This window comes from Choloepus didactylus, chromosome 22 (assembly GCF_015220235.1).
Source record: "Choloepus didactylus isolate mChoDid1 chromosome 22, mChoDid1.pri, whole genome shotgun sequence".
Lineage (NCBI taxonomy): Eukaryota > Metazoa > Chordata > Mammalia > Pilosa > Megalonychidae > Choloepus > Choloepus didactylus.
In genome coordinates this window covers 28,656,201-28,679,449 of record NC_051328.1, presented here as the reverse complement: position 1 = coordinate 28,679,449, position 23,249 = coordinate 28,656,201, and the positions used below count along the sequence as shown (strand labels likewise).

Sequence of the window (23,249 nt, the reverse complement as noted above, 5' to 3'; positions counted from 1 at the left end):
TGCAGTGGTAGTTTATATCTTTGTAGATTCACTTTTCCCTCCCACTGACACTGGACATGATAGAGTAAAATCCTAGATGTGATCCAAATAGCTATTTGAGAGTTCAACTGCTTGGCCATGTGTGATGGAAAGCTGTGAGCTTTACCTTAATAGCAGCAAATCCCTGGGAACGAATGGTGCCACTGCTGGGTGTGATGGTGAATTCTTTTGGTTTCATGGTCGGTATTTCTTCCTTTTTCCAAGATGGTCTACTGTCATCTGAATACTGCTCACTACTTGAAATGCTTTTACTCCCAAGGCCATCCCCAGGGACACGCAATTTGAAGTTCATGGGGACCAAGGAGGTGTTATTGAGGGAACACATCAAGGTATGAGGAAACCCTGGAGAACAAGATATGAGTGAGAAATAAAAGCCCCATAGTATCCCCCCTTGACCCTACGATCTCCCCTATCAACTGCCAAATCTTGAACGAATAGTCTGAAGTTTGTTAGTACTTCCTTAACTCCAACTCACCCTAAATATTGTTTTTGATCACACAACCAATAAATAAATTTTAATTCACTCCTCAATCATTCATTCAATGAAAATTTGTTACACATTTACTATGTAGTATGTTAAACAACAGATATAAAACAAACCCTTTGTTCATCACCCAGGCTCCTCTCAAGAGGCAGACTCTATTATCAGTTTGCTGAGTAGTCATGCAGGAGTATATTTTATATTTATTTTTTGAATAAAAATACCAATTTTTTGATTAAAAAAAATGGAATCATGCTTGCTCTTTTTATTTGCCAAGGTATGAAAGGAGAAGCTTGCATGGAGACATGCCTGAAGATCATGATCTCAGGGCTGATGACATAAAATCGAATAATAGCCTCTGTTTCAACAGATACTTAACAGTCTGCTTTTGATCCAGCCAGAGACTAACACAAGGCTACACTCTTACCTCACTTAGATAAAGCTGCTTTTTGGTGCTATATATAGCCCTCCTACACTGCATTCAGTGAGGCTCATATTTGTTTCCTAAGAGATGTGGATCTTGCAGTGTGTTAACCATTTGGTCAAAAATGTCACAATCCATACTTTTTGGGAAATGTAAAGCATACAATTAATATTATTGAAATTAAATTGGCCAAACTCTCTGAAGCTCTAAGAGTTACTTGGTGAAGTTTTGCCTTTAGTTCTAATGTTCATCAGATCAGGTTAGCCCCTCTGGAACTCACAGACTATTCACCTTGTACAATAATAACCAGAAGATCCAGGTGATTGCAAGTCTCATGAATCTTTCGTCATTAATCTGAGTCAACCTTGCTTCATGCAAGGTTATTATCAGGAACCAACTTATCTATAAGGGCAAAAAAGCCTTCCCCCAAAATCCACCCTCAGAACTCTCCCCTCTTAAATGGAAGAATGGGTACTCAAGAAAATGCACCAAAGAAAGCCTTCTTTAGAGCCATGTAAAAACTGACCCTGAAGTTAAATTATGAGGTGTTAACCTTTTGGTAAAAAGAAGCCCAAAGAAACTGAATTACTGACTGAAGACAGGTGGGAAACTACTCTCACTGGAGATCTTAAATGGAGGTTTTCTAAAAAACCTTCAAAGAAGAAAATGAACTCCAAAAACAGATTGTTGTCCCAACCTCCTTGGAACACGTAGGCTATACATGGAGAAAGATTCCACCCAAAACTGTTTAAAGAATATTTTTGCTAGATGCCTGATACTAGTGATTCTCAATCTCTCCTTTGCATGATTTCATTCTTTACCGTGTTGGCCAGGTCATCCCCCTATTTAATACCCTAAGGTTATAACAATTCTGATGTACTCGGTTATATGTCCCTTACTGTTTATGACAATTTGTTTGGTTCTAGGCTTTGCTCATGCCAACTATGATTTTTTCTGCCAAGCTATCTAAGATCTTTATGTGATGTTTCCAATTAAGCCTTGTCTTTAACTGGCTCTCTAGTTTACCCTCCTAAATCTAGTCATTTCTCCTTGAGTAAAATACTGTTCATACCAGGGCCATGGAGGACACAGCTAGCAAGTACTTTTTTTTTGTGGTGTTTATGTTTATCACAACACCTCTGCCTTTGAATTTTTATACTCCAGACACGTCATCAGACTTTGTAATGACTCATCTTTCTAAATTACAAAATGGTCAAGTCCAGTGAATACCTGGAACCTTCAAAACTCCTTCTTCTCACATTCAACATATTCTTGTGCCTCCTGGAACAGAGTGGGTTTGCAGATACTTACCCTGCGCCTTTTGGTCTATCACCTGGCATAGATTGTTACTTGGTCCATTTTATTCTTTGACCAATCCAAGGATTCATCAAAGCCTCAGTGTTCCTTCAGGGACATCACCTCCCAAATTCTATAATCTGTCTCAGGCTACCACAATTACAATCAATCTAACTAATTACTGAAAATGCTATCCAACATCCAATCCTACCCTCAAAATATTTCCAAATGGATAATCAATTGTCTCAATGCCATTTATGAAGTAGAGCATCCTGTCTCCACTGCTTTGAAATTCCACATTCAACACACATAAATTCTCATACAGTCATGGATTTATTTTATCTTCCTATTCTGTTCCATTAATCTATTTGCCTATGCTTTAGAGTACATTTTGCTAAATAGTAGGAAATATCCACTCTCACTGTTGTTTGTTTTCAAAAATATATTGTCTCTTTTAGTGAAGTTTCTTTTTATAATAAATTCAAGAGTTATTTTCTTCCTATAATTCTTGCACATTTATTGTTAGGTTTATTCCTATTTATTTTATAGTTTTACATTTTTAAATCAGATTTTTTCTATTATATTTTCTAATTAAGTACTGTTAGTGTATTAAAAAATCTATTGATTTTTATATGACAATATTTTATCTAATACCTTGAGAAAATTTTATTAGTTCTAAGGTTTGTCACTTAATTCTCATGGTTTTTTTAGGTCAAAAATAAAATAATCTGTAAATAATGATATTTTTGTGTTTTTTTTTCAACCATATATCTTATTTCTTTTTCTTATCACAATGCCCACATCTGTTATTTTCTGTTTTTTAAAATTTTGGCCATCCTGTGGGTGTGAAGTGGTACATCATTCTGTGGTACTACTGTGAAGTGGTTTTGATTTGCATTTCCATAATGACTAATGGTGAACAGCATCTTTTAATATGCTTTGTTGGCCATTTGTGTATCTTCTTTAGAGAAATGTCTATTCATAGTTTTTGCCATTTTTTAAGTGGCTTTTTTTGGTTAGTTTTTGTTGTTAGTTTTTTTTTTTTGTTGTTGTTGTTAGTTTTAAGAGTTCTTTATATATTCTGGATATTAGAACCTTATCAGATATATGATTTGCAACTATTTTCTCTGACTATGTTGGTTGTCTCTTCAACCTCTTGATAGTGTCCTTGAAGCAGTTTTAAATTCTGATTAAGTCCAATTTATCTATTTTTTTGTTTTGTTGCTTGTGCTTTTGATGTCATATTTAAGAAACCATTGTCAATCCGAGGTCATGAAGATGTGCCCCTATGTTTTCTTTTAAGTGTTTTATAGTTTTAGCTCTTCAATCCATTTTGAGTTAATTTTTGTATATGGTATGAGGAAGGCATGCAATTTCATTCCTTTACATGTGGTTAGTCAGCTTTCCCTGCACCATTTGTTGAAGAGACTATTTCCCCCATTGAATGGTCTTGACACTTTTGTCAAAAACCAACTGACCATAGATGTATGGGTTTACTTCTGGACTCTTAAATATATTCCATTGAATATCTATATGTCTATCCTTATGCCAACAGTACACAATCTTTATTACTGTAGCTTTGTAGTGAGTTTTGAAATTCACATGGGAAGTATGAGTCCTCTAACTCTGTTCTTGTTTTTCAATATTTCTTTGTCTATTCAGGGTCCACGCATTACACATGAATTTTAGAATCAATTCTTCCATTTCTGCCAAAATGCCATTGGGATTTTGATAGGTATTGCACTGAATCTATAAATGTCATTGGGGAATACTGCCATTTTAACAATATTAAGTCTTCCAATCTATAAAGCTAGGATGTTTTCTCATTTAAGTCTTCTTTAATTTCCTTCAGAAATGTTTTGTAGTTTTCAGTGTGTCTTGCACATTTTTTGTTAAATTTATTCCTAAGTGTTTTATTCTTTTTGATGCTATTACAAATGTAATTATTTTCTTCATTTCATTTCATATTGTTAATTGCCAATGTATAGAAGTACGACTGATTTTTATGAATTGATCTTAGTATCTACAATATTGTGAAATTCATTTATTAGCTCTAATATTTTTGTGTGTGGATTCCTTAGGATTTTCTAAATATAAGATCATGCTATCTACAAAGAGTGTTAGTTTTACTTCTGCTGTTCCAATTCGGATGTCTTTTAAATCTTTTTCTGGCCTAACTGCTCTGGTTAGAACTTCCAACACAATGTTGAATTTAAAGTGGTGAAAGCAAGCATCCTTGTGTTGTTCTTTATCTCAGGGGGTAAAACTTTTAATCTTTCACCATTGAGTATGATGTTAGCCGTGGGTTTTTCATATATTGCCTTTTTCATATTGAGGATGTTCCCTTCTATTCCTAGTTTTTTGAGTGTTTTTTTTTTTTCTAAATCAAGAAAGGGTGTTGGATTTTGTCAATGTATTTTCTGTGTTAACTAAGGTGAATATATGTTTTTTTCCCTTCATTCTACAAGCATGCCTCAGAGATATGTGGGTTCAATTCCAGGCCACTGCAATAAAGCAAATATCCTAATAAAGCAAGTTGCATGGATTTTTTTGTATCCCGGCATATATAAAAGTTGTTTACACTATACTGTCGTCTATTAAGCATGTGTGCTAGTTTGGAAGTATTGTGTCCCCCCAAATGCCATGTTCTTTGATGCAATCTTGTGGGGGCAGATGTATTAGTGCTGATTAGATTGGAGTTCTTTGAGTGTTTCCATGGAGATGTGACTCAATCAACTGTGAGTGAAATGTTTGATTGGATAATTTCCACGGAGGTGTTACCGTGCCCATTCAGGGTGGGTGTTAATTGGATCACTGGAGTCATACAAAGGAATTCACAGACCGAAGGACCTCAGAGCAACTGAGAGTGACATTTTGAAGAGGAGCTGCAGCTTACAGAGACATTTTGAAGGCAGTTGTTGCTAACAATTTGGAGAAAGCCATTTTGAAACACAGCTTGGAAGCAAAGGAAGAAGACGCCAGCCACGTGCCTTCCCAAACAGATGTATTCCAGACGCCATTGGCCATCCTTCGGTAAATGTACTCTATTATTGACGTCTTAGCTTGGACACTTTTATGGCCTTGAGACTGTAACTTTGTAACCAAATAAACCCCCTGTATAAAAGCCAATCCATTTCTGGTGTTTTGCTTAAAAACGGCAGCATTAGCAAACCAGAACAGTGTGCAATAGCATTATGTCTGAAAAAAGAATGTACCTACCTTAATTTAAAAATACCTTATTGCTAAAAGATGGTGACCATCAACTGGGCATTCAGCAAGTCATAATCTTTTTGCAGGTGGAGGGTCTTGTCTCGACATTGTTGGCTGCTGACTGTCAGGTGGTGGCTGTGGCAATTTCTTAAAATAAGACAATAATGAACTTTGCCACATCGGTTGACTCCTCCTTTCATCAAAGATTTCTCTGCAGTGGTGTTTGATAGCATTTTACTCACAGTATAACTTCTTTCAAAATTGGAGTCAATAGTTTCAAATACTGCTACTGATTTTTCATTCTTTATCAGAGAAGTTGAGGGTTTAAAGAATAATCACGCATTAAATACAGGATTCCCATATACCACCCACCACAAACACCTTGGATTGATTAATTATTATGAACTACTATTAATTAAGGCCCATGGTTTAACTTAGGGTTCACTGTTTGTCTAATGGAGTTCCATGGATTTAAAAAATTTTATTCTGTTACCATATATAACATCTAATATTTCTCCTTTTTAATCATATTCAGATATATATTTCAGTGTTGTTAATCGCATTCACAATGTTGTGCTACCATCACTCCCATGCATTACCAAAACATGTCTATCATTCCAAATAGGAACCATGTACCTTTTAAGACTTATTTTCCCATTCTGTATCCCCACCCCATCCTCTGGTAACCTATTGTTGTAGTTTGCTAATGCTGCCGGAATGCAAAACACCAGAGATGGATTGGCTTTTATAAAAGGGGGTTTATTTGGTTACACAGTTACAGTCTTAAGGCCATAAAGTGTCCAAGGTAACGCATCAACAATCAAGTACCTTCACTGGAGGATGGCCAATGGCGTCCGGAAAACCTCTGTTAGCTGGGAAGGCACATGGCCAGCATCTGCTCTGAGTTCTGGTTTCAAAATGGCTTTCTCCCAGGATGTTCCTCTCTAGGCCTCAGCTCCTCAAAAATATCACTCTTAGTTGCTCTTGGGGCATTTGTCCTCTCTCAGCTTCTCTGGAGCAAGAGTCTGCTTTCAACGGCCATTTTCAAACTGTCTCTCATCTGCAGCTCCTGTGCTTTCTTCAAAGTGACCCTCTTGGCTGTAGCTCCTCTTCAAAAGGTCACTCTCAGCTGCAGCTGCACTGAGTTCCTTCTGTTTGTCAGCCCATTTATATGGCTCCACTGACCAAGGCCCACCCTGAATGGGTGGGGCCATGCCTCCATGGAAATATCTCATCAGAGTTATCACCTACAGTTGGGTGGGGCACATTTCCATGCAAACAACCTAATCCAAACGTTCCAACTTAATCCCCACTAATATGTCTGCCCAACAAGATTGCATCAAAGAATATGGCTTTTTTCTGGGGGACATAATACATTCAAACCAGCACACCTATATTCTAGATTCTGACTCTAAGAGTTTGCTTATTCTAACCTGTAAATCAGTGAGATCATACAATATCTGTCCTTTTGTGTCTAGCTTATTTCACTCAGTATGATGTATTTAAGGTTCATCAATGTTGTTGCATGTATCAGGACTTCATTCTTTTTTATGGCTGAATAATATTTCATTGTATGTATATACCACCTTTTATTTTTTAATTCATTGGTTGATGGACACTTGGGTTGCTTCCATCTTTTGGCAATTGTGAATCATTATGAACACTGGTGTGGAAATGTCTGTTCACATCCCTGATTTCACTTTTTCTAGGTATATATCTAGTGGGATTGATGTATCACATGGCAATTCTATATTTAGCTTCCTGAGGAACTGCCAAACTATTTTCCACAGTGGCTGCCCAATCATACTTTCCCACCAGCAGTGAATGATCATTCCTGTTCCCCCACATCCTCTCCAACTCTTGTAGTTTTCTGTTTTATTAATAGTGGCCATTCTAGTAGGTGTAAAATGATATCTCATTGTGGTTTTGATGTGCATTTCCCCAATAGCTAATGATGTTTAGCATCTTTTCATGTGCTTTTTAGCCATTTGTATCTCCTCTTTGGAAAAGTGTCTATTCAAGTCTTTTGCCCATTTTTAAATTGGATTGTGTCTTTTTACTATTGACTTGTAGAATTTCTTTATATATTCTGGATATTAAACTCTTAATGGATATATGGTTTCCAAATATTTTCTCCCATTGAGTAGACTGCCTTTTCACTTTCTTGACAAAGCCCTTTGAAGCACAGAACTTTTTGATTTTGAGGAGGTACCATTTATCTATTTTTTCTTTTGTTGCTTGTGCCTTGGGTGTAAAGTCTAAGAAATCATTGTCTAATACAAGATCCTGAAGATGCTTACCTACATCTTTTTCTAGGAGTTTTATGGTCCTGGCAGTTAAATATAGGTCTTTGAAACATTTTGAGTTAATTTTTATATAAGTTGTGAGATAGGGGTCCTCTTTCATTCTTTTGAATATGGATATCCAGTTCTCCCAGCATTTGTTGATGAGACTATTCTGCCCCAATTGAATGCATTTGGAATTTCTGTCAAAAATTGATTGACCATAGATATGAGGGTCTATTTCTGAACTCTCAATTTGATTTCATTGGTCAATATCATCTATCTTTACTGGTACCATGCTCTTTTGACCACCGCAGCTTTGTAATCTGCTTTAAAGTCAGGAGGTATAAGTCCTTCAACTTTGTTCTGGTTTTTCAAGATGTTTTTGGCTATTTAGGGCCCCTTACCCTTCCAAATAAATTTGATAATTGGCTTTTCCATTGCTGCAAAGTAGGTTGTGTAGAATTGACATCTTAGTGATACTTAGTCTTCTAATCCATTGGAAGGACACTGAATGTCCTTCCATTTATTTAGGTCTTCTTTGATTTCTTTTAGCAGTGTTTTGTAGTTTTCTGAATCCAGGTCCTTTATATCTTCATTAAATTTATTCCTAGATATTTAATTCTTTTAGTTACTATTGTAAATGGATTTTTTTCTTGATTTCCTCCTCAGATCGCTCATTACTAGTGTATGGAAACATTACTGATGATTGTGTGTTGATCTTGTATCCTGTCAATTTGCTGAACTTGTTTATTAGCCCTAGTCATTTTGTTGTAGATTTTTTGGGACTTTCTACATATATAGGATCCTGTTATCTGCAAACAGTCAAAGTTTTACTCCTTCCTTTCCAATTTGGATGCATTTTGTTTTTCTTGCCTAACTGCTTTAGCCAGAACTTTTAACATAATGTTGAATATCAGTGGTGACAGTGTATATCCTTGTCTTGTTCCAGATCTTAAGAGGGAAAGCTTTCAGTCTTTCACTATTGAGCACTATGTTAGCTGTGGGTTTTTTCATATAAGCTTTTTATCAAGTTGAAGAAGTTTCCTCCAAAACAGGAAGAAACTTTTAAAGTGTTTTTATCAGAAAGGATGCCAAATTTTGTCAAATGTCTTTTCTGTGTCAATTGAGATGATGTGGTTTTTCCCCTTTGATTCTTTAATGTGATGTAGTACATTAATTGATTTTCTTTCCTTGCATACCTGGAATAAAACCTACTCAATCATGGTGTAAAATTCTTTTAATGTACTGTTGGAATCAGTTTGCTAGTATTTTCTTAAGGATTTTTGCATCTATATTCATTAGAGAAATTGGTCTGTAATTTTCTTTTCTTGTAGTATCTTTACTCAGCTTTGGTATGAGTATGATGCTGACCTCATAGCATGAGTTAGGGAGTGTTCCCTCATCTTCAATTTTTTGGAAGAGTTTGAGCAGGATTGGTATTAATTCTTCATGGAATGGCTGGTAGAATTCATCTGTGAAGCTACCTGATCCTGGGCTTTTCCTTGTTTTGGAAGGTTTCTGATGACAGATTGAATCTCTTTACTTGTAATGGATCTGTTGAGGTCTTCTATTTCTTCTGGAGTAAGTGTAGGATATTTGTGTATTTCTAAGAAATTGTACATTTCATCTAAATTGTCTAATTTGTTGGCATACAGTTGTACATAGTATCCTCTTATGAACCTTTTTATTTCTGTGGGGTCAGTAGTAATGTCCCCGCTCTCATTTCTGATTTTATTTATTTGCACCCCCCCCTTTGGTCATTTTAGCTAAAGGTTTGTCAATTTTATTGGTCTTCTCAAAGAACCAACGTTTTCTTTTCTAAATTATCTTTATTGCTTTTTATTCTCAATTTCATTTCTTTCCACTTTAATCTTTGTTATTTCTTTCCGTTTGCTTGCTTTGGGGTTAGTTTGCTGTTCTTTTTCTAATTTCTTTAGGTGTGCAGATAGGTCATTGATTTTAGGTCTTTATTCTTTTCTAACGTAGGCATTTAGGGCTATTAATTTCCCCCTCAGTACTGCTTTTGCTGCATCCCCTACGTTTTGATACGTTGTGTCCTTGTTTTCATTCATTTAGAGATATTTATTGATTTCTCTTGCAATTTCTTCTTTGTCCCACTGATTATTTAAGAGTGTGTTGTTTAACCTCCATATTATCTGTGAATTTTCCAATTCTTTTCTTGTTATTGATTTCCAGCTTCATTCAATTATGGTCAGAGAAGATTCTCTGTATAATTTCAATCTTTCTAACTTTACTGAGCCTTGTTTTATGACCCACCATGTGGTCTATCCTGAAGAGATCCATGAGCACTTGAGAAGAATGTGTATCCTGCTGTTCTGGGGTGCAATGTTCCACATACGTCTGTTAGGTCCAGTTCAATTATCATATTATTAAAGTTCTCTGTTTCCTTATTGATCCTCTGTCTAGAGTTTCTATCTAATGATGAGAGTGGTGTACTGAAGTCTCCAATTATTATTGTAAAACTATTTCTTTCTTCAGTTTTGCCAGTGTTTGCCTTATGTATTTCTGGACACCCTGGTTAGGTGCATAAATATGTATGATTGTTTTTTCTTCCTGGTGGATTGCCCCTTTAAGTAATATATAAGTAATATAGTAATATATATTGTCCTTCTTTGTCTCTTTCTAACAATTTTGCATTTAAAGTCTACTTTATCTGATGTTAGTATAACTACTCCAGCTCTTTTTTGGTTAATGGTTGCATGGAATATCTTTTTCCAACTTTTCACTTTCAACCTATTTGTTCCGTGGGTCTAAGGTGAGTTTCTTGTAGAAAGCATATGGTTGGATCATACATTTTAATCTATTCTTCCATTCTGTGTCTTTTGATTGGGGAATTTCATCCATGAACATTCAATGTTATCACTGTAAAGGCAGTACTTACTTCAACCATTTTATCCTTTGGTTTTTTTTTTTTGAAATAAATTCGAAGTTATAGGAACAGTTGCAAAAACAATACTAACCCCATACACAGAATTCGATCATACCCTGATCCCCGTCCCCCAAAAACTCAATCCACCAACTTTAACATGCTGTCACATTGCTATTTCTTTCTCTCTCTCCTCTCTCCCTCCCTATCTATCATCCATCATCTATTGCTCTGTCTTCTGAACATATGAGAGCTAGCTGCACACATCCTTGAACATACAGTATAATTCACGTATACACTTCCCATGAACAAGAACATTCTTTTATGCAATCCCATTAAGCATAGCTAAGAAGTACAAGAGATTCAACAATGATACAAAGCTTACATTCTATATTTCCTTTTCCTTATGTCTCAACTGTGTCCCTTTGAGCCATCTGTCCTCCATCCTCCAATCCCATCCAAGTTCATGCTTGGCATTCAACTGTCATCTATTTAGACTTTTTTTTTTTCAGTTGTGGAAACATATATACAGCCTAAATCTTCCCATTCCACCCCCTCCCTAGCATTCCATTAGTGGGACTAATCACATTTAGAATGCTGTAATGCTCTTTCCCACCATCCATTACTAGAAATTTCCCTTCACCTCAAATAGCAACCCTACACTCATTTCTTAACTCCCCATTGCCCCTTCCCCCATTTCTCTTAACCCATACTCTACTTTTCATCTTTATGGTTATATTCTCTGATAATTTCTTTGTGTTTACTGTGAGGCTTAAAATTAACCTCTTAAATCTGTAAAAATCTTGTTTTTCTTTGATACCACCTTCACTTCAATAGGACACATAACCTGTGTTCCTATACTCCTCCATTCCCCCACTGTTTTAGTTTGCTAATGCTGCGGAATGCAAAACACCAGAGATGGATTGGCTTTTATAAAAAGGGGGTTTATTTGGCTACACAGTTACAGTCTTAAGGCCATAAAGTGTCCAAGGTAACACATCAGTAATCGGGTACCTTCACTGGAGGATGGCCAATGGTGTCCGGAAAACCTCTGTTACCTGGGAAGGCATGTGGCTGGCATCTGCTCCAAAGTTCTGGTTTCAAAATGGCTTTCTCCCAGGACGTTCCTCTCTAGCAAGCTTGCACCTCTTCAAAACGTCACTCACAGCTACACTCCGTTCAGTCTCTTTGAGTCAGCACATTTATATGGCTCCACTGATCAAGGCCCACACCGAATGGGCGGGGCCACACCTCTATGGAAATATCCCATCAGTTATCATCTACAATTGGGTGGGGCGCATCTCCGAATCCAAACATTCCAACTTAATCCCCACTATTATGTCTGCCCCACAAGATTGCATCAAAGAATATGGCTTTTTCTGGGGGACATAATACACTCAAACAGGCACACCCACCTTTATATAGTTGTCTAAAATTATATATTTTACATTGAGTTCAAAACCACTGATTTGTCATTAGCGTTTGTGTATTTTATATCATGTAGGAAGTAAATAGTGGAGTTACAGTTCAAAAATTATTGACTTCTATTTGTACTCCATTGTGCTTGGAGAATGTGCTTTGAGTATATTCAATTTTTTTTTTTAAATGTCTTGAGGCTTGTTTTATGTCCCAGCTTATGGTCCCTTCTGGAGAAAGATCTGTGATCACTAGAGAAAAATGAGTGTCCTGGTGATTTGGGATGTAAGGTACTACATATTTCTGTTAAATTCTCTATATATCTTTCTCCTTTCTTTGTTTCTCTGTTGGTAGGGCTCCCTTTAGTATCTGAAGTAGGGCAGTTCTTTTATTGGCAAAGTCTCTCAGCATTTGTTTGTCTGTGAAAAATTTAAGCTCTCCCTCAAATTTGAAGGAGAGTTTTGCTGGATAAAGTATTCTTGGTTGGAAATTTCTCTCTCTCAGAATTTTAAATATGTCATGCCATTGCCTTCTTGCCTCCATGGTGGCCACTGAGTAGTCACTACTTAGTCTTATGTTGTTTCCTTTTCATGTGGTGAATTGCTTTTCTCTTGCTGCTTTCAGAACTTGTTCCTTCTCTTCACTATTTGAGAGTCTGATCAGAATATGTCTTGGAGTGGGTTTATTTGGATTTATTCTATTTGGAGTTCGCTGGGCATTTATGCTTTGTGTATTTATGTTGTGTAGAAGGTTGGGGAAGTTTTCCCCATCAATTTCTCTGAATATTCTTTCTAGACCTTTACCCTTCTCTTCCCTTCTGGGACACCAATGAGTCTTAAGTTTGGACGTTTTATTTTATCTATCGTATCCCTGAGATCCATTTCGATTTTTTCAATTTTTTTCTCCATTCTTTCTTTTGTTCTTTCATTTTCTGTTCTGTGGACTTCTAGGACACTGAGACGTTGTTCAGCTTCCTCTAGTCTTTTATTGTGAATATCCAGAGTCTTTTTAACTTGGCCAACAGTTTCTTTTATTTCCATAAAATCTTTGAGTTTTTTATTTACTCTTGCAATGTCTTCTTTATGCTCTTCTAGGGTCTTCTTTATGTCACTTATATCCTGGGCCATGGTCTTCTTGATGTCCTTTAAATCCTTTGCCATATTTTCGTTCCTCGATTGGAGTTCTTTGATTAATTGTGCGAGGTGCTGTGTCTCTTTTGATATCTTGATTTGTGTGTTTGGAGTTGGATTCTCCATATTATCTGGTTTTATCATATGCATTAAGATATTCTGTCATTTTTGGCCTCTTGGCATTTGCTTTGCTTGATATGGCTCTTTCAAGTTGTAAAAAAAAAAATACCTATCTAATTTTTCAGAAACACAGTTTGGTGGCATACACTTTCTCTAACTAACCAGCAGATGGCATCTGTGAGTCACCTATACCTCTCAAGTCAGTTCTCCACCTTGTCCCCATGGTGTGTGGGGAAATGATTCTTGTGGGGTTCAGTTGGAGAACTCAGTTTGGGTGTGTTGCTGGAGCCATCCACCCTGAATGTGGGGCATATGTACAGGTGGCCAGGGAGGAAGGACAGCTTTAATATTCAAATCCCCCAGGTTCCTGGAGATTCAAGGCCGCTGCAAGAGTCTAAGCCTTCATTTCATTTCAGCCCCAGACCCTCTCTCTCGCTGTCCCACAAATCACCGGACTTGGCATAGTGTCCCTGGGTTCTCCGAGTGGGTCCCCCTGCCCAGCCGCGATCCTCTAGGACCTCTGCCAAGGGAATGCTGTACTACGTCACCAGTGCATGCCATCCCTCAAGGGAAGCCCCAGGCCACCGGGCTGTGCAGGGGCACTTTCAGCCTGATGCAAAGATGGCTGAATGGGGCGTCTCAATAACTCCCTCCTCGCACAGTTCCTCCTTCCCAGCTCCAGGAAAACTGGCAGGGCTCTGGGCTGTGCGCACAGCCCCAGGCAGGAGTTTATCCAGCCCTCTGGGGAGCCAGCTGCTAGCTGCGGGGTTTCCTTCTGCTTTTGGCTCTCCCCTCCATTCCCTCAGCCCCGAGGGTATCTGCAGCGGGCTATCTTCCAGGCCAGACACTGAGAGGCTGGCCCAGCCCCCTCTTGCTGTGTTTTACTGTGTGGTTCCCACTATCACAACTGCAGCCACTCCTGGGTTTTTCCCTTTTTTTAAAAAAGAGCCAGTCAGTCTCCAAAGCCAAACCCTGGCTTCCCCAGAGCATCGTGCAGCTGCGGGTCTTCCAGCCAGCTTACTCACTTGTTTCAGAATGCAGACTCCTGGTTTCACCAAGTATATGGCCCCTGTGGAGCTAGCAGACCTCGTCCAGCTGGCGCATCGCTGTAACCGGTATTCTGGGTCACTTTCTCATTTTTATCTAGTGTTTTTCACGGAGATGTTTTTTTTGCCGTCTCACCTAGCCGCCATCTTAGTTTCCTATCCTTTGGTTTTTATATGTCATATCTTATTTTTGTCTTTTTACCCTTTTAGTTACCCTTACTGATAATCTTCATTTCTACACTCTCCTCCAAGCCTCTCTCTCATCTTTTCCTTTCAGTCAGCAGAAGTCCCTTTAGTATTTCTTATAAGGTAGGTTCCTTGTTGATGAATTCTATCAGTTTTTGTTAATCTGTGGGTATTTTAAACTCTCCCTCATTTTTGAAGTACAGTTCTGCTGGATAAAGAATTCTTGGCTGGCAGTTTTTCTTTCAAATATTATACCATTGCCTTCCCACCTCCATGGTTTCTGATGAGAAATTGGCACTTAATCTTATTGTTGTTCCCTTCTGTATGACAAAACACTTTTCTCTTCTTGCTTTCAGGATTCCCTCTTTATCACTGGCATTTGATATTATGATTAGAGTGGGTCTCAGAGTAGGTATATTAGGATTTATTCTGCTTGAAGTGTGTTGCGTTTCTTGAACATGTATATTTATGTTGTTCATTAGAATTGGGAAATTTCGGCCATTATTTCCTCAAATATTCTTTCTGCCCATTTTCTCTTTTTCCTTCTGACTCCCATGACATGTAACTTTGTGCACTTTGTGCTCTAGTGTATAGAACTCATTTCCCTGAGACCATGCTCAAATTTTTCCATTCTTTTCTCTATCTGTTCTTCTGTCTGTGGGATTTCAAATGTCTTATCTTCCAGTTCACTGATTCTTTCTTTTGCCTGTTCAAATCTTCTGTTGTATGACTCTACAGTATTTTAAATCCCTTTTATTGTGTCTTTCATTCCCATAACCTATTATGCTTCTTTTCATACGTTCAAATTCTTCTTTATAGTCACTGAGTGTTTCTCTCTCTCTGTTTTTTGTAACAGTTTTATTTACACACCATACAATCCATCCCAAATGTACAATCAATGGCTCTCAGAATAATCACAGAGTTTTGTATCTACCACCACAATCAGTTTGGGAACATTCTCATTGCTCTGGAAAAAAATCCCTTACCGCTTGTACTCTCCTATTATTGACACTTAGCTTTGGTATAGTACTTTTGTTACAACTGAAGAAAGAATATTACAATGTTATTGTTAACTATAGTCCATAGCTTGCATTAATTGTATTTTTCCCCCATACCACCCTATTATTAACACCTTGTAAGAGTGGTGTACATTTGTTCTACTTCACATAAGAGCTTTCTTATATTTTTACAATTTACCAGTCATCACCCACAACAGGTTTTGCTCTGTTATACAGTCCCATGTTTTATTCTCTAGCTTTCTTTCTAGTGAAATACACATCCCTAGGTTTCCTCTTTCAGTGATACTCACATGCAGCACTGTTAATTATGCTTACAGTATTGTGTAGTGTCTTCTTAACATCCTTTATCTATCCATATTTTCCCTCATCTCCTTGAATTGATTTAGATTTGTTTGAACATCTTTGATTAGTTTTTCCAAATTCTTTATCTCCTCTGACTTTTTAATTTGTTGCTTTGACTGGGCCATATCTTCTTAGTATGGCTTGTATGTTTTTGATGATGTGTAGGCATATGATTATCTTGAATTTACTCTGAAGGTCAGTTTCTCCCTGTTGTCTAGGGTTTTGTTGTTGATTGGGTTTGTGTTAAGGCTCTTCTCTGACACTTGGTTTGTAAGTATTTCCCAGCAAAAACAGGGGTAGGGACCCATAATGGGGATGCAGAGCAGTTACAAAGGGCCCTGAGGAGAGGGTCAGGAAAGACACCAAAAAGCCTCTTGTCAGCTACCTGAGGACACACTTTCCTGGCCTGCCCAACAGATGGTGCTGTTCACCAAGTTGTTCCCTGCAGCCTTGAGGCAATGTGCTTTTAAATGTCTGCCAGCTCCATCCCTGTCACAGGTGGGGTTGCAACAATGGTGAGGCAGTCCCTGTCCAGGGCAGGCTAAAATAGTATGATTCAGCAATCTAAATTTGTAGACCAAAAGCTATGATCTGCACTCGGCCATGCACCTTGGGGAGGAGGGCTTCCATGTTGCTCTCCACCCACAGGAGCCAGAAGCCAAGGACTGCTGGAGCATCCTTGCATTCTTGGTGTAAGTTCTACTTGCTCATAATATATAATCCTTTTAATGTGCTGCTGGATTTGGTTTGCTAGTGTTTTGTCGAGGATTTTTGTTTCTATATTCATAAGGGATCTTGATCTGTAGTTTTCTTTTTTGTGTGATGTCTTTGTCTAGGTTTGGTATCAGGGTAATGCTGGCCTCATAGAATGAATCAATATTTGCTTCCTTTTCTCCTATTTTTTTGGGAAACATTTGAGAAGGATTGTTGCTAATTCTTCTTTAAATGTTTAGTAGAATTCACCAGTGAAATCACCTGTCCCTAGGTTTTTATTTGTTGGAAGGTTTTTGATTACTGATTTAAACTCCTTTCTTGTTATAGGTCTATTATGATTTTCTTTTTCTTGATTCAGTTTTGGTAGTTTGTGAGTTTTTAAGAATTTGTCCATTTCATCTAAGTTATCTAATTTGTTGGCGTACAAATATTCCTATTACAGTTATAATCCCTTCTATTTCCATAAAGTAAGTATTAATGATCCCTATTTCATTTCTGATTCTAGTAATTTGAGTCTTCTTTCTTTTTTTCCTTAGTCATTGTAACTAACAGTTTGTCAATTTTGTTAATATTTTCAAAGAAATAACTTTAGCTTTCATTGATTTTCTCTATTATTTTTCCATTCTCTATTTTGTCTCTGCTGTGATCTTTATTATTTCTTTCCTTCTGCTAGCTTTGTGTTTAGTTTGCTTTTCTTTTTCTAGTTCCTTAAGGTGTAAAGTTAGGTTGTTGATTTTAGATCTTTGTTCTTTTTTCATATACACACTTACAGCTATAAATTTCCCTCTGAGTACTGCATTCACTGCAACTCATAAGGTTTGGTATGTTTGTTTTCATTTTTATACATTTTAAAGCATTTTCTAATTCCCCTTGTGAGTTCTTCTTTGACCCACTGATTTCTTAAGATTGTGTTGTTAAATTTCCAAACATTGTGGATTTTCCTCCATACTGCCTTCTTTTGTGTTTGAGTTTTTGGTAATGTACAATTTTAAATCCCTTCTCATTTCCTTTTCTGTATATTTTAAAGTTGTTTCCTTAGTGGTTATCTTGAGAATTACAATTAACATCTTAACTTTATATCAACCTAGTTTGAATTAATAAGGAAAAAAAAAAGAAGACTCAATAGTGTACATAAATTCTGCTCCTATATATCTCTATCCTTCCCCAGTTATAGTTATTGGCACAAGTTATATCTTTATGTATTGACAGATTTATATTTATTATTTTATACATTTGGTTCTTAAATCATATAGAAAAAAAAGAAGAGTTATAAACCCTAAATTCAATACTGAATTTTATATTTACCATTATACCTATGTAGTTACCTTTATGAGTATTCTTTTTTTCTTCATATGGTTTAGAGTTATTCCCTAATTTCCTTTCATTTCAACCTGAAGGATGCCCTTTAGCATTCTTGTAGGGCAGGTCTACTTGTAATGAACTCTCTCAGCTTTTGTTTGTGTGGAAACATATTAATTTCTCTTTCATACTTGAAGGACAGTTTTGGTGAACATAAAATTCCTGGTTGCCATCTTTCTATTCCTCCAGCACTTTAAATATGTCATCCCATCACCTTCTGGACTCTATTGTTTCTGCTGAGAAATTGGCTGTTAATACTGAGAATCCCTTGTACATTACAAGTAGCTTCTCTCTTGCAACTTTCAATAGTTTATCTTTGGCATTCAGCAGTCTGATTAAGATGTGTCTTGGTGTGGATCTCTTTGAGTTTATCCTCTTTGAGGTTAGTTGAGCTATTTGGACATGTAAATTCATGTCATTTATCAAATTTAGAAAGTTTTTGACCATTATTTTTTCAAAAATCCTCTCTACCCCTTTCTATCACTCCTCTTCTTCTGAAACTCCAATTATGTGTATGTCAATATGCTTGATGGTGTCCCACAGTTCTCTTAAGGCTCTGTAACATTTCTTAATTCTTTTCTTTTTCTGTTCCCAGATTGGATAATTTCATTTCACATATCTTCAAGTTTGCTGATTCATTCTTTTGTCTACTAAAATCAGCTGTTAAACCCCTCCAGTGAATTTTTCATTTCAGTTATTGTACTTTTCAGGCCCCCCATTTCTCTTTGGTTTTTACAATTTCTATCTACTTATTGATATTATCTATTTGTTGAGACTTTGTTATCCTGGTTTCCTTGAGTTCTTTGTGGTTTCCTTGAGCCTTTGAAAGTTGATTTAAAATCTTGTCCAGTAATCAAATTCCCATGCTTCCTCAGGGACAATTTCTGTTTATTTCTTTTTTTCCTATGAGTGAACCATACTTTCTTGTTTTTGTTTTTTTGTAAGTGTTCCAATTTTTTTGTAAGTGTTTGCAATTTTTTTTGAAAACTGGATATTTTCAAGAAAAACAAAACCGAAATCAAAAAGAAAGAAAGGAACGGAAAGGAAAGAAAGGGAAAAATACTCTCCAGGCCTTTACAGATGGGTCTGTAATCTGTGTTGGGGCATTCCTTCAGCACATACCCAGGCCATTTAAACTCTGCCTTAGCTTTCGCTTTCTGCTTTCACCAAGTGTAAACTCCAGCCAGTGGTGAAAGCTTATGGTCTTCTCAAGAATTTTCTGAGTATATGTCTTGCCTTGAGCATGCACATGACCTCTCAGTTCTCCTCTATATGCAGTAGCTTTTCAAAGTCCCTATTATCCAGAAAATCTCACTATTTTTCTCCCAAAGTAGGAGTGTCTACTGAAAATAAAGCAAAATAACTGAAAATCAAAATGGGGGAAGCACAGGAAAAACTGGGAAGGTTAATGGAATATGGATTTAAACTAGTGTTTATCAACTTTTTGATCAATATTGATCAAAAAATATTTATTATTTTATACATTTGGTATAAATACCAAATGGTATACACTAAAGAAAAAGGTAAATTAATTTTAATTGAAATCTAATTACTTAATCAAATTTGACTTCTATTAAATTGAATTTTTCCCTAATGAGAGAAAATACTAAAGAATAAGATTTTGTTGGGTAGGGTTGAGCTTTGGAGAGCTACAGTTATTGCAATAGCTAAGATTTTTTTTCACCCCAAAGAACCAATTTTTGCCCCTTTGGGGGCAACATAATCTCTATTGAGAATGAACAAATTAGATATATCTCAGTCGAGATACTAATTCTGACACTACTGCATGACCCTGTGAGCTTAGGAAAGTTATTTAAATGTTACAGGCCTAGTTCTGTCTTTAAAATAGGGATATTAAATACTGTCTGCCACTTAGGATTGCTAAAAGGTTTAAATGTAGCAATGCATATTATGTATTTAGTACTAAATGGGACACAAAGATATATTCCCTAAGTGGCAGGTTCTGCTTCTACTCTTGTTATCATTTTTATTATTGGGGAGCTTATATGAGAGGAAATGGCTTAGGGAAGTAATTGAGTCAGAAGAAAATGAAAAAAAAAATACAGAGTAACCTTCGATTTGGAGTGACAGAGCACCTGAATAGAGCCACCACTGAGTTCACTTTAAACCTGGAGCATCTCTGTGAAAAAGATGCTGTGTAGCCAGACTGGCAAATCAGAACTTGTACATAAAGAGAGCGCTCAGAATTTTCAAACATTAGAGTGAAGCAGAAATCTCTCTACTGTTTCACTGCTGGAAGAGTGGGAGACAGCCATGGCCTGACAGCTAATAATGCCCAGGACACAGTTACAACTTTCACGTGTAAACTAGAAAATGGCACTGAAATGCAACTATAACAGAGAAAGGAAAGAACAATTCTAGACCCTCTTAGCAATTACCCATAAAAACGGCAAGAGGGGTTCTTTGCAAACCTCCCTTCTCTCACCTAGAGAGAAAAGTAATTGCACCCAATTTCTAATTTAACATGGGAAAATACTTACCAAAGGAAACATCACCAAAATGTAGAGCTGGTACATTAAAATGGAAGGTAGGTCCAATGACACAGCCTCTGGAAGTAGGAATACAAGTTTGAGGAGTTAAAAGGGAATCCAATGAATTCAGGGTAACAATCAGGAACTGTGGAGAGGGTAAGTACTGACATACATAATTTGACATTAAAACAATGACAGAATTTGGATGTAAAGAAACTATAAGATGATGATTTCTTATAGTAGTTTCTAGAAATCTTTTTCAAGGTTCAAGCTATTGGGTTTTGGTAAAAGATGATGGGGTTAACTTACTCCCTTATTTTTACACTGAGTTGAATGGAGGCACAACAGCCACTTCACCAAACTAATGATGCAAAATAATGTTATTTTGGATGAGACATATATCATGAAAACTTATTAACTTAAGCAAGAAAAAAAATTACAGGCCTAACATGTAAGACTATCTTAAATAATAAGAGAGATTCCACAACTTCTAGCTGATGTCAGGCATGACAGGTAGAATAATCTCCAGATGTCCACATCCTAATCTCTGGCACCTGTGAATATATTAGGTTACATGGCAAAGGGGAAGTAAGGTTGTGAATGGAATTCAAGTTGCTAATCATCTGACTTTAAGATAGCAAGATATCCTAGATTATCCAGGTGGGGCCAATGTAATCACAAGGACCATTAAATGTGGAAGAGGGAGGCCAAAGAAGAGGGCAGAGTAAGACAACCTGCTACTGATGGCTTTGAAGATGGAGGAAGGGCACCATAAACCAAGGAATACAGGCAGCCTTTAGAAGCTGAAAAAGGCAAGGAAACAATTCTCCCCTAGAGACTCCAGAAAGGAACATAGCCCTGCTGACACCTTGATTTTAGACCAGTAAGACCCATGTTGGACTTCTGATCTATGGAGCTGTATGATAATAAATTGGTGTGTTTTTAAACTACTAAATTAGTGTCAATTTGTTACATTGGCAATAGAAAATGAAGACATCTCGCTTACTTTTGGAGTAGTAATTTTTTCCTCCACTATCCATGTCTCATAAAATCTCTAGACAAGAGGTAAGAACTGAAGTAAGCTCCCATCTATGTGTCAAACCTTTCAAAATGCACACAGATAACGGAAAAAAACTAAGCACAAATCTCCTAATTCACAAAGTTCCACATGTTGCTGATGCAGGTGTGTTGCACTATACTGAAAGCATTGGTGCACTAGTCATACTTCTGGCTGCTACAGATCTGATCATAATGTGGAAAAAAGCTGTTGCAAGCCTGGAGGAGAGATCACAGCAAACACTCAAGGCAGCAAGTTTTGATTCTAAAAGTGTCTTTCACAACTGTCTATTCTATTTCATGCTAATGATCCAAAGTGGCTTCAAAAGGAGTGGCTGTTACTCAGCAAGGATTAGGATCCAGTTGAGACTGAAGTCAAATACTTCTACAGATGAGATACGTGATTTATTAAAAGAATCTTTTTGGGACCAGAGTAATGAATAGATGAAAAGTGTCTGCAATGCACAAAAGGCTTAAAAAAAGTAGGAAAGATGTTCACAAAATTGTACAAAGCAGTCATTTGATCAGTGCAGAAGTTGAAAGAACCAAAGAGCAATCACTTCTGTTCGAAGGCATATTTAACCGTGGAAATTGTAGCTGATTAATAGCATGTGGACTTAGATATGGTTAGATGAATTATACCAGGGAATGTGAAAATTAGGACAGTCTCTGCCAAGATTGTGCCAGACATCCACACAGTGATCAGTTAAAATTATAATTTTAAAGACTGAATTAGAAATGATAAATATTCTGAAATGTTAAGTGAAACAAGTTGAATACAAAAACATATCTATGTTATAGCTAAAACTTTAAAGAATCATGTGTAAAAAATAGAAGGGAACAGAACTGCTCATGGGTAAGTTTTTAAAATCTCATTAATTTTATGGTATTGCTTATTCAACCACTTAAAAGAGATTGTCATGTAATTGGAGGAGTAAATCACATTATTTGTTCAGCTATCTCAAGGCATACTAGCAAAAATTATGTGGTATTGAGAAAAGGGTACCTGGCAATAAAGCAATAAATAAAATGTCAGAATCCACAACATTAACTTTATAGAGACTTCTCAGTCCACGAGGCCAAAGAAAGAGTTCCTGGCACAGTCACAAAGGAAGCTGGTGTTAACGTGGGGCTGGAAAGAGATGATATATATGTATTTTCATCCTTTATGGTTAGATGTTTTTACACATATATTTACCAGGATTTCAAAATTATTCATTGTGATTTGAAGTGCTAGGATATGGATATCTCTGGGCAGGTGAAATACTGAGTTTAAAGGGAATTGAACTTAGGAAGGAAATTTAGACAAGAATATTTCTCTTAGAAACTCATAGTTAGTTTGGGCATAAAGCTTCATAAACATTCTTTCCACTACCTGGTTTATCTTCTCTGTAACAGAAACCAGGAGTAAAAATCCAAAATAAGAAAGAGGAATAAAGAATTAGGCAAATGGAAACATCCAAAGAATAGAATGAGAGATTTGACAACTGCAGTATTAATTAACCCATGTTCAGTTGTGAGCAGCATCCAAGGAGATTTCTGAATCCTATTATTCAGAGTGGAAAACCCAAGTTTACCTTAACTTATTCTTGTACTGTTAATGACATGAACAACTTTGATGTCTTTAGAATGGATCAGAGATTTTAAAACTCACCCAGGTAATGACAGCATGAACTAATCCAGTTTTATTATAAATGAAAAATTATGAACTAGTTATAAATTCACTCAAATTTGACCTGTTGGATTT

The 23,249-nt window shown here is 36.6% G+C and overlaps 1 protein-coding gene across 11 annotated transcripts in view; it reads right to left on the bottom strand.

Annotated features, from left to right (window-relative positions):
- HYDIN (HYDIN axonemal central pair apparatus protein) overlaps window positions 1-23,249 on the bottom strand; it is a 534,664-nt gene that overhangs the window by 266,705 nt on the left and 244,710 nt on the right. For all 11 annotated transcript variants that reach the window (XM_037815908.1, XM_037815907.1, XM_037815906.1 and 8 more), the window contains 2 exons: window positions 20,456-20,523; window positions 146-381 (listed from right to left, as the gene is read on the bottom strand). In XM_037815908.1, the coding sequence (XP_037671836.1) occupies window positions 146-381; window positions 20,456-20,523 (304 nt within the window). The remainder of the gene's footprint in view (window positions 1-145; window positions 382-20,455; window positions 20,524-23,249) is intronic.